We start from the raw sequence: 10,630 nt of genomic DNA, 5'->3' as shown, positions 1-10,630 counted from the left end.
ATACTAATTTGGATAATCAACCTATTCTCAATTATGGCCATGAGAGACTCTACCTCCCCTTTACATATTCCTTGCTGAATGGATGCCACACTTATTTGTGAAACCAATTCTAATGTTACTTACCTATTAACAGAAGAGCTGCATCCATCACTGCTGCACCATTCAGCATAGTAGCCATCAAAATATCATGGCCAGGACAGTCAACAAAGGAAACATGTCTAATAATCAAGAATTAATAACCAGCTTTAATATCAACTTGTACTTAAACATCCATAGACTTCTAATAGCTAAATTATTTTGAAAGAAATTAATCCTGCTACAGAGTGGCTATATATCATGACGCTTCCAAAAAGTTTGAAATGACACTACTATCTTTGAAATTAAAATGACCGAAGACCTATTACAAAACAGATAAAATTAGCTATATGCAGATATAACTTAACCAAAGGTTAGGGTCCAATCAGCCTGAGCTATGTCCCAAGATGAAAAAGACACTGACATTACAAAATGCATAATAATGGGAATAATAAACTAACAACAATAATAAACTAGGAATATTCTGGATTTAAAATCAAACCATGAATTATAGGAAATGTGCTTATTTGCCTGCAAATATGATCTCCATACCTTTAGACTATTGTCTTCTGTAGCTCTAATGGTAAAGAACCTTCCTACAATGCAAAAGACCTGGGTTTGATCCCTGGGTTGGGAAGATCCCCTGAAGAAGGGAATGACAACCCACGTCATCATCTTGCCTAGAGAATTCCATGAAAAGACAATGGGGTCACAGAGTTGGACATGACTGAGCAATTAACACATTCTACTTTGATCAAGTGTTTTCAACTGTTGAGTTGAGATTATTTGTTCTAGTCCCTTCTGGACATGTTGTCTGCAAACATTATCTCTGGGTTAGTAAAAGCCTTCTGACTCTCGCAACAGGTCTTTTACAGAGCAACTACTTTTAATTCTAATGCACTGCAACTTACCAATTTTTTTCCCCATGGAATGCAACATGCCATATCTTAAAAGATCAGAGTAAATCCCAAGTTCTAAACATTTTTTGCCTACATTTTCTCTTAACAGTTTCTTATAGTTTTATCCTATCCATTTAGTACTCAAATGTGGCTGTATTTCAGGTATGTACTCAAAATAGATGAGCTCACACTAATGTTCAAAGACAATATACATTTTGAATGCAAGGTATTACATTTAAAACTAGCGCCTGAAAAGTGATTGCATTCAAGGTCATCCATGTATTCTCCAGTGTTTTCTTGTAGGAGTTTTACAGTTTTATGATCGTTTTTTGAGCTAATTTTTGTACCAAGTACAAGATCTCTGCCTGGATGTATTACTTTTGTAACATGTGGATGTCAGTTCTTAAAGCACTGTTTGTTAAAAAGACTGTCTTTGCCCTTACATCTCTTTGAGAGATCAATTAACTCAGTACAAGTTTACTTCTTGGGTTTTAGTTCTGTTCTGTTAACATTTGTCTTTTTTTCAAATACTACAATGTCTTGATTACTATATCTTTATACTAAGTCTTGAAGTGGGCTTATGTCCTCTGATGTTGTTACTGTCATTGAGTACTGTTGGCTTTTCTAAGACTCACCTCTGCATATAAACTTTTATTTTCTAAATTTTTGTTTGTGTTGGGTCTTTGTTGTAGCATGGGCTTTTCTCTTCTTGGGGTGAGCAGGGGCTGCTGTTTGTTTTAGTGCTTAGGCTTCTTATTGCGGTGACTTTTGTGGAGCACAGACTTCAGTTGTTGTGGTTTGTGTAGTTGTGGTTCCCAGACTCTGGAGCATAGTCTTAGTAGTTGTGGTGCCCAGGCTTAGCTGCTCCGTGGCATGTACTATCTTTCTGGGCCAGAGATCAAGCCCACGTCTCCTGAATTTGCAGGATAATTCTTTACTACTGTTTGTTGAATACCCTATTTTGTTCTGCACAAGTCCTTCCACACGTTTGCCAAAACTCAGCTGGGAAATATTGGAGGGAGTCTAATTCTCCGTTTCCTGACTTTGCTGGGATTTTGATAAAAGCTGCATTAAACCTGTGTATTGGTTGAGCTTTCAATCCATGCACAGATTATATTTAGGTTTTCCTCAACTTCTTTCAAAGCTGTGTAATTTTCACAGATTTTAGCTTATATGCTCGTAAAAGGTATTTCCCCTTACTTTTCCTTTTGTGTAATGTCTTTCTAGTTCTGATAAATGGTAAAGTTTTCCTCATAGAATGATGAAGTATTTCTTCTAAAGCAATGGTGTTTTATATCTAAAGTATTTCATCTTTTGGAGACTTTAGTAGTTTAAATTTGGGTGGGTAAAGTGTTCATTGCTAGTACACTGAATATACAGTGAGCTACTGTGTCATGACCTTGTATCCTTAAACCCCACTTATGAAGCAACACTTCTTTCTGATCTGTATGCCTGATATTATCTTTTCTTAAAATAGTATATATACAAACAAAAAAACTTTTCTGGTATTTTGATAGCGTGAGCATAAGCCCATACAGCAATTTGAGCAATTTGATTAGGTTTATATTAATTACAGAAATTCAATCAACAAATAGCCTCTGCCAGCAGAAAGCACCAGAACTAAATGGGTTCACTGGGTATATTCTACCAAACATTTAAGAACGATATTATACTGATTCCCTGCTGGATCTTTAAGGAGATGGCAGCAAATGAAATACTTCCTCATTTTATGAGGCACACATGACTCTATACTTAAACCAAACAAAGGCACTGCAAGGAAGGAAAACTACAAGAAAATTTCTCATCAACATACATACAAAAATCTTCCAACACAATATTAGCAAATCTAATCCAACAATATCCCCATGTGGGATTTAACTAAGGTATACAAGGCTGATTCAATACCTGACAAACCATTAATGGCTTCCATCACATTAGGTTAAAGGAAAATCACGTAATTGTATCAAGAAATGCATAAAAAGCATAAATCCATTTGAAAACCCTTACCAAACTAGGAACAGATGGTAATCTCAAAGTGATAAAAAGTATCTACAAAAACCCTACAACTAAAGTCATAATTGATAGTTAAGAAATTCAATGCTCTTTACTAAGAAAAGGATAAAGCAAAAATGTCCCTTTTTCTCCATGCTTTTGAACACAATAACGGAGTCACAGCTTATATAACAAAAATATGAAAATGAAATAAAGGATATACAGATTAGAAATGCAGATATAAAATTGTCTTTGTAGATAACACGACTGCCTATGCAGAACTGCTAAAGGCAACAAAAAAACTCCCAAAACTAATGAGTGATAAGTCTGCAGATTCACAGTTAACTTAAACAAGTCAATCACTTTCCTAAATGGCTGCAATGAACAAGAGGAATGTGAAATTAAAAACACAAACCATTTATATTTTCACCCCTAAAAAGACAAATGCTTAGGTATAGATCTAAGAAATATGTGTAAGATCTGTATGAGAAAGACTAAAAAATTCTGATGAATGAAGCCAAAAAATTAAACAGAGATCCCATGCAATGAATAGGAAAATTCAATACCATCACGATAGTAGTTCTTCTCAGACTAATCTAAAGATATAACGCAATCTGAATGAAAGTCGCAGCAAGTCATTTGTTGAATATCAACAAACTGATTCTAAAGCTTATATGCAATGCTTCCTGATGACTCAGTAGTAAAGAATTATCCTGCAAATTCAGGAGACGTGGGCTTGATCTCTGGCCCAGAAAGATAGTACATGCCACGGAGCAGCTAAGCCTGGGCACCACAACTACTAAGACTATGCTCCAGAGTCTGGGAACCACAACTACACAAACCACAACAACTGAAGTCTGTGCTCCACAAAAGTCACCGCAATAAGAAGCCTAAGCACTAAAACAAACAGCAGCCCCTGCTCACCCCAAGAAGAGAAAAGCCCATGCTACAACAAAGACCCAACACAAACAAAAATTTAGAAAATAAAAGTTTATATGCAGAGGTGAGTCTTAGAAAAGCCAACAGTACTCAATGACAGTAACAACATCAGAGGACATAAGCCCACTTCAAGACTTAGTATAAAGATATAGTAATCAAGACATTGTAGTATTTGAAAAAAAGACAAATGTTAACAGAACAGAACTAAAACCCAAGAAGTAAACTTGTACTGAGTTAATTGATCTCTCAAAGAGATGTAAGGGCAAAGACAGTCTTTTTAACAAACAGTGCTTTAAGAACTGACATCCACATGTTACAAAAGTAATACATCCAGGCAGAGATCTTGTACTTGGTACAAAAATTAGCTCAAAAAACGATCATAAAACTGTAAAACTCCTACAAGAAAACACTGGAGAATACATGGATGACCTTGAATGCAATCACTTTTCAGGCACAATACCAAAACCACAGAAGAAAAGCACTGATACATTGGTCTTCCTCAAAATTAGAAATTTCTGAGAATTTGAGGGTAGTCCAATGATCAGCAGGACTCAGCAGACTACACAGGTTCAATCCTTGATTGGGGAACTAAAATCCTACAAGGTGTAAGGCAAGGACCGCTCCCCACCCCCCCATCAAAAAAGAAGAGACAAAAAAAAAATTTTTAATTACAAATTTTTGCTCTGTAAAGATATTATCAAGACAATAAAAAAAGACAAGCCAAGTAGCAGAAGATATTTTCAAAAGACGTATCTGAAAATGAACTACCACCTAAAGTGTACAGATAACTCTTAAAAATCAAAATATTGAACTTGGTTAAAGAAAACATGTTCAAGACACCCCACAAAGATTTACTGATGGAAAATAATCACAATTATTTGATCCCACATCACATAACAGGAAAATGCTAACTTAAGCAAAAAAAACTTTAATAGAATGGCTAAAATTCTAAACACCGACATCAGCAAATACTACAAGGATATGGAAAAATATGAACTCTCATTCATTACTAGTGGGAATGCAAAATGGTAGAGCCATGTTTAAAAAGCTTGGTGTTTTCTCATAAAAGCAAACATCCTTTTGCCATTTGGTCCAGCAAATACACTTATTTATTTACTCAAATCAATTGAAAATTTATTTATGTCTATATACACAAAAAAACTTGTATATTTATAACAGCCTTCTTTATAACCACCAAAACTTAAAAGCATTCAATATATCCTATCCTAAGGAAATATATACATATGCTGAGATACACCCAGAAAACAAATTATTCAATGGCATTAAGCAAGTTACCAATTACAAAGTGATACAAAACATTAAATGCATATCATTAAGTAAAAGAGGTCAACAGAAAAAGGGTAAAATATCAACTATTTACTATACTAGAAAAGGCAAAACTAGATAAAGATATCTGGAGAAGGGAAAGGCTACCCACTCCAGTCTTCTGGCCTGGAAAATTCCACAGAACTGTATTGTCCATGGTGTCATGAAGAGTCAGACAGGACTGAGCAACTTTCACATCACAGAGAAACCAATTCAGTAGTTGCCAGGGGTTACCGAGGAGGGAAACATGAACATGTAGGATACAGAGGATTTTACGACAACAAAACCACTCTGTAGCACAGTATAAGGACGAACACAGAGTAAAAGGACAAACACGTCATTAAAAATTTCTGCAAATTGGTAAAACATAAAAGAAGAGTGAACACTAATGTAAATCATGGATCTTGGATAAAGCTGGGTCAAAACACATTCATCAACTTTTAAAAATATAATACCACTCTTGCAGGGAATGCTGAAAATGAGGGGGGCTATGCTTCCAGGCTGAGGGTATAAGAGAAATCTGTACCTTCTACTCAGTACTCATTTGAAGCTTTAGATATAAAGCTTCTCTAAAAAAATTAAGTCCACCAAGAAAAAAAAAACTGAAACAATGAATTACTAGTAAGCTCTAAAGCCTTGACAGATCTCAGAAACACTGTAATGAGTGAAGAAGTCTATTTCAAAGGCAATATCCTGTTCTGGTGGGCTGCTGTCCATAAAGTCGCACAGCGTTGAACACGACTGAAGAGACTTAGCATGCGTGCATGCATTGGAGAAGGAAATGGCAACCCACTCCAGTGTTCTTGCCTGAAGAATCCCAGGGACAGAGGAGCCTGGTGGGCTGCCGTCTATGGGGTCGCACAGAGTCGGACACGACTGAAGCGACTTAGCAGCATCAGGCACAGCAGATACTATGTTCAACATACACAATGTTTCTGAAATTTAAAAAGTCAGCTAAATAATAGACTAGTATTTGCCAGGGATTAAAAACAGTGGGGGATCATGGACTAATATTTGTGGTGAAATAATGTTTCTGTTATCCAGAAAGTAGTGACATTACAGGAACAGACATATCATAAAATACAGTACATGTGTATCCGTACACCAACAGAGTGCTTTGTTTTGGTATTACACTGAAGTTTGAAGTAGTACTATGCTTACTGGAGAAGGAAATGGCGACCCACTCCAGTATTCTTGCCTGGAGAATCCCTCGGACAGAGGCCTGGCCCGCTAGAGTCCCTGGGGTTGCAAAGAGTTGGACATGACTGAGTGACTAATGCTTTAAGACTACTGGGGCAAAATCAATTAAGGCTGTACGGGTCTTCTATGTTATCTTGCCAACTTTCGCTTACTCCGCAATTATTTCAAAGTTAAAAATGAAAAATATGGAGCAGAGTGGCTGGAAAATCAAATATTACATTTGCAATTGTTAATAATTTTAGGTATAAAATGCTTACAATAAAAAATTTTAAACCATGTATTTAGAACGTAGGTTTTAAAAATAAGTTTAGCTTCTAAAACGTTTTTATTATAGAAGCTTAAGAGACTTCTGATGTTTTCAGAGTGTAACTATAACCATATAATGTGAAATAAACTACTGAAACAAGCAATAATATACATTAAACAAACCACAACTGCATTATCAAAATGGAAATTTTCACTCAAAAAAGAAATTTACTGAAGGATCTCCACTGTCTTGGAAGATCGAGTGAGCCTGCCAGCCTAATGCAAAGAACTCCGCGCTTAAGAACAAAAATTACTATACTTTTAGAACTATTACCATTCTCAAAAATTGAATATTAATATCCTTATGATATAAAATTTCTTTGGGTACTCCTAATACCTACATATGTTAGATGACATGTCAGTGTCCTGAGGAATCAAGATACGCAACATTCCAAATATGGATACAGACAGGCAAAATTAAGACAAAGACATAATACTGGAAGACTGGACAGAAGGACCCCACTGAATATAATGATTCCATGCTTGTATTCCTTTAGAGAACACAAAAAAATACATTTTAGCTTATATTTAAACAGAATCCTTAAAAACGTTATCAGCAAGTGTAAGCTCTAAAGTTTATTATAAAATGTTTTGGCAAAAATGCATCTGCATCAAGCTTAGATCTGAATCATTAACTTCTCAATTAAATAGTTCAATGAGCACAAAGGAAAAAATATGCTTTTAACATAAAAATGATCACCTGACTAATCTGAAGTTCCCTTTGGTCCCTGGAATGTCTGTAGGAAACTCATCGGGTGTGCTACTTCCACAGGATCTATAACATTCTGGCCGAGGACAACTTGGGTCGTCAAGTTTATAAATCTAAAAATTTCAATGAAAATAAATTTAAATTCTCATTTGCATATTTGAAACCCAAGTAAAATCATTCCTCCTTCCACAACATACTATGTACCTTGGCATTAGCATACCCAAGCTTGATTGTAATATTTCTTTCTAGCTCATTTTTGAATCTGACAGTGTGAACTCCAGAAATAGCTTTTACCACGGTAGATTTTCCATGAGCAACGTGACCAATCGTACCTACAAAGGCAAAAAAAACACTTGATTTATATACATACCATTTTACCAAGTAGTAAAGTCAGAAAAACAAAAGGCATAATTCACTATAAATATTTCAAACTATAACCAAGAGATTTCATTTACACCCTCCATATACTCTTTTCAACACAAATTTTTTTCTGAAACATTACCAAATGTAACTCTCCATGTACTTGAAAATTTTATTTAAAAATCATACTTAAGTGATTATTCAACTTGTTATCAATCTAAAAAAGGAGTTCACTTGAAATAAACATTCATCTAAAAACACAAAATTTTGAATATTAATAAAGTTTCCAGTATTTTGACTGAGTTAAGCATAAAGAAAGTGAAGCGAAAGTTGCTCAGTGGCATCCAACTCTTTTCAACCCCACAGGCTATATAGTCTGTGGAATTCTCCAGGCCAGAACACTGGAGTGGGCAGCCTTTCCCTTCTCCAGGGGATCTTCCCAACACAGAGAAAAAACCCAGGTCTTATGCATTGCAGGTGGATTCTTTACCACTTGAGCCACAGGGAAGCCTAAACATGCATGAATCCATGCAAACTAGGAAAAAAACTCCGATTACAGTAAACAAGTACATGTTAAGAGTGAGCATCCTAAGTGGCTCAGCAATAAAGAATCTGCCCGAAATCCAAGAGATGGGGGTCCAATCCCTGGTGTAGGAAGATTCCCTGGAGAAGGGAATGGCAACCCCCTGCAGCATTCTTGCCCACAGAATCCCAAGACAGAGGAGCTTGGCAAGCAACAAGTCCATGGAGTCACAAGAGTCCACACAACTTAGCAACTAAAACAGCAGCAGCAAGAGCAGTATAATGTCTTACGATTTTTCATCACTCTAAGGTATAAGTGTTATTAGGTTTTATTGCTAATATAATAGACGCTAAAACATGTACATTCAATCAACTTCTCCCAAAATATGTGTCAATTAAGAAAAGAAGTAAAACACTATTCTGAAACATTATACACTAAATAAGACTTCTCAATTCCTGTTAAGAAATCTGTTCTTAAAATTTTCTCTACAAAAGGAATTTTCGTCTCTTCTTTAGCATTCTGCTGCTATACACGCATACACCATACTGTCTCTTCATACACCTATGTCTTTCCCTGGATGCACATGAAAAGTACTGTTTCCCAAGGAATCGAGTAGGTACTTTGCTCATAATGGCTAAAATGTACCCATTATATATCTGAGTCTTCCTACACTTTAGATAATCAAACAAGAGTTTAAATGCCATCGGAGAGCAATCAACCCTCAAGAAGGACAGCACTGTACACAACAAAGCATTCTTACCTATATTAATGGTGGCTTGTCTGCTGATAACTTCATGTGAGAGTGGTGTCAACCTGGTAACATCCTGCAATTAAACATTTTAGCTTAAACTACCTCACGAAAGACAAACCATAATTTATATCTCGTTTTGTATCTACAGTTTGCCATTATCTATTCAGCGCTCGACTGTTTACCAAATGTACTTTTCTTGCAAAGGCAGTCTTGATTCCCAGTCAGAAGAGGGATGCCTGGTGTGCTGCAGTCCATGGGATCGCACAAAGTCAGACACGACTAAGAGACTCAACAACAAAAGCAAGTGCTAAAGCCCTTTACATTTACAAAAGAGACTATATTTCCACTAACTCTAGAATATTTGGAAAACCAGGGCCTCAAATTTCAAGAGATTAACACTAACGACAGTGTAAAAACTCCTTCCAGAATTAAAGGTATTAATCTTTTCCCGGATCTTCAGAGAAGACCTTAATGGCACTTAACATCTTGACTTTCCTGTCCAAATCTTCGCGTTTCGAAGTCCATGAACTCACACCGCAAGGCTCAACTCGCAAACCTGGATGAACGCGGCAAAGAACGCCTGGGTCCAGGCTTCTGGCGTAACTCAAGCTGTCAGCAGCCCGGTACTGCCGTGATTCAACGCTTCCCAAAGTTCAGGTCACACCCACTCCTGAGCTCATTCCAATCCGTCTAGAAGAAAACCTTACCAATGTGGAAAGATCCTGGCGAGAAAGATGTGGCTGACCCAGGGTCACACCCGACTCCTCTCGCCCAGCCATCTTGCCGACAGAGCAACGAAACCGTCCGCGTAGCTTTCAGTCCGTTCGCAGGCCCCCTTGTGCCGGGCGGGGCTGCGGAGGGAGAGCGACTATGTCTCGAGCCAGGGAGATGAGAACGGTTGGTGTACCAGAGAGGTCACCCTGTGGCCTTATTTCACCTGGCTTTACATATTAGCTACATAAAGACTGACGATAAAAAGCGAGGCAAAGTTTTAGGGACCTATTCATTGGCGACCTAATGGACATTTGTGCAGGCAATGCTAAGGGCAGCCCCATAGAAGGACGCTTGCTAAAAGAATGACAACCCCACCCCCACCCCACCCCCACCCCACCCCCCGGGATGGGTAAACAGTCGCTGTTTCCGTTTTCCTAGCTGATGGTTTGGAAGGGTTTCCAGGGACCTACTACCCGTATTTTTGGTTCCAGTTTCCACAGTTTATTATGGTGAGGTCGCCTGTGGTCTGGGCCTGTCTTCAGTGAAAGGAAGGCTTGTAGTAAGCCACACTTAGGCTCAGCAAGTTCCTTTTTGCGGATTGCGGGGTGGGATAGTGAAGGCTTCCTTGATAGCTTGTTAAAGAATTCGCCTGCAATGCAGAAGACCCCGGTTCGATTCCTGGGTCGGGAAGATCCCCTGGAGAAGGGATAGGCTACCCACTGCAGCCTTCTTGGGCTTCTCTTGTGGCTCAGCTGGTTAAGGAATCCGCCGGCAATGAGGGAGACCTGGGTTTGAGCCCTGAGTTGGGAAGATCTGGAAAAGTTAAAGGCTACCCA

The 10,630-nt window shown here is 37.7% G+C and overlaps 1 protein-coding gene across 1 annotated transcript in view; it reads right to left on the bottom strand.

The window, feature by feature from the left end:
• The window catches only part of LOC110143883 (eukaryotic translation initiation factor 2 subunit 3, X-linked-like), a 42,800-nt gene extending 32,899 nt beyond the window's left edge, over nt 1-9,901 (bottom strand). Inside the window, exons 1-5 of the mRNA XM_020903655.2 lie at nt 9,788-9,901; nt 9,090-9,153; nt 7,651-7,778; nt 7,438-7,559; nt 124-218 (exon numbers count right to left, since the gene is read on the bottom strand). Coding sequence (XP_020759314.2) covers nt 124-218; nt 7,438-7,559; nt 7,651-7,778; nt 9,090-9,153; nt 9,788-9,859 — 481 coding nt within the window. The 5' untranslated portion in view covers nt 9,860-9,901. The remainder of the gene's footprint in view (nt 1-123; nt 219-7,437; nt 7,560-7,650; nt 7,779-9,089; nt 9,154-9,787) is intronic.
• Nucleotides 9,902-10,630: the final 729 nt, after the last annotated feature.

The sequence above is a fragment of the Odocoileus virginianus genome, unplaced genomic scaffold (assembly GCF_023699985.2).
Source record: "Odocoileus virginianus isolate 20LAN1187 ecotype Illinois unplaced genomic scaffold, Ovbor_1.2 Unplaced_Contig_32, whole genome shotgun sequence".
NCBI lineage: Eukaryota > Metazoa > Chordata > Mammalia > Artiodactyla > Cervidae > Odocoileus > Odocoileus virginianus.
The sequence above is the reverse complement of the archived record's forward strand: the minus strand, read 5'-3'. Positions and strand labels throughout refer to the sequence as shown.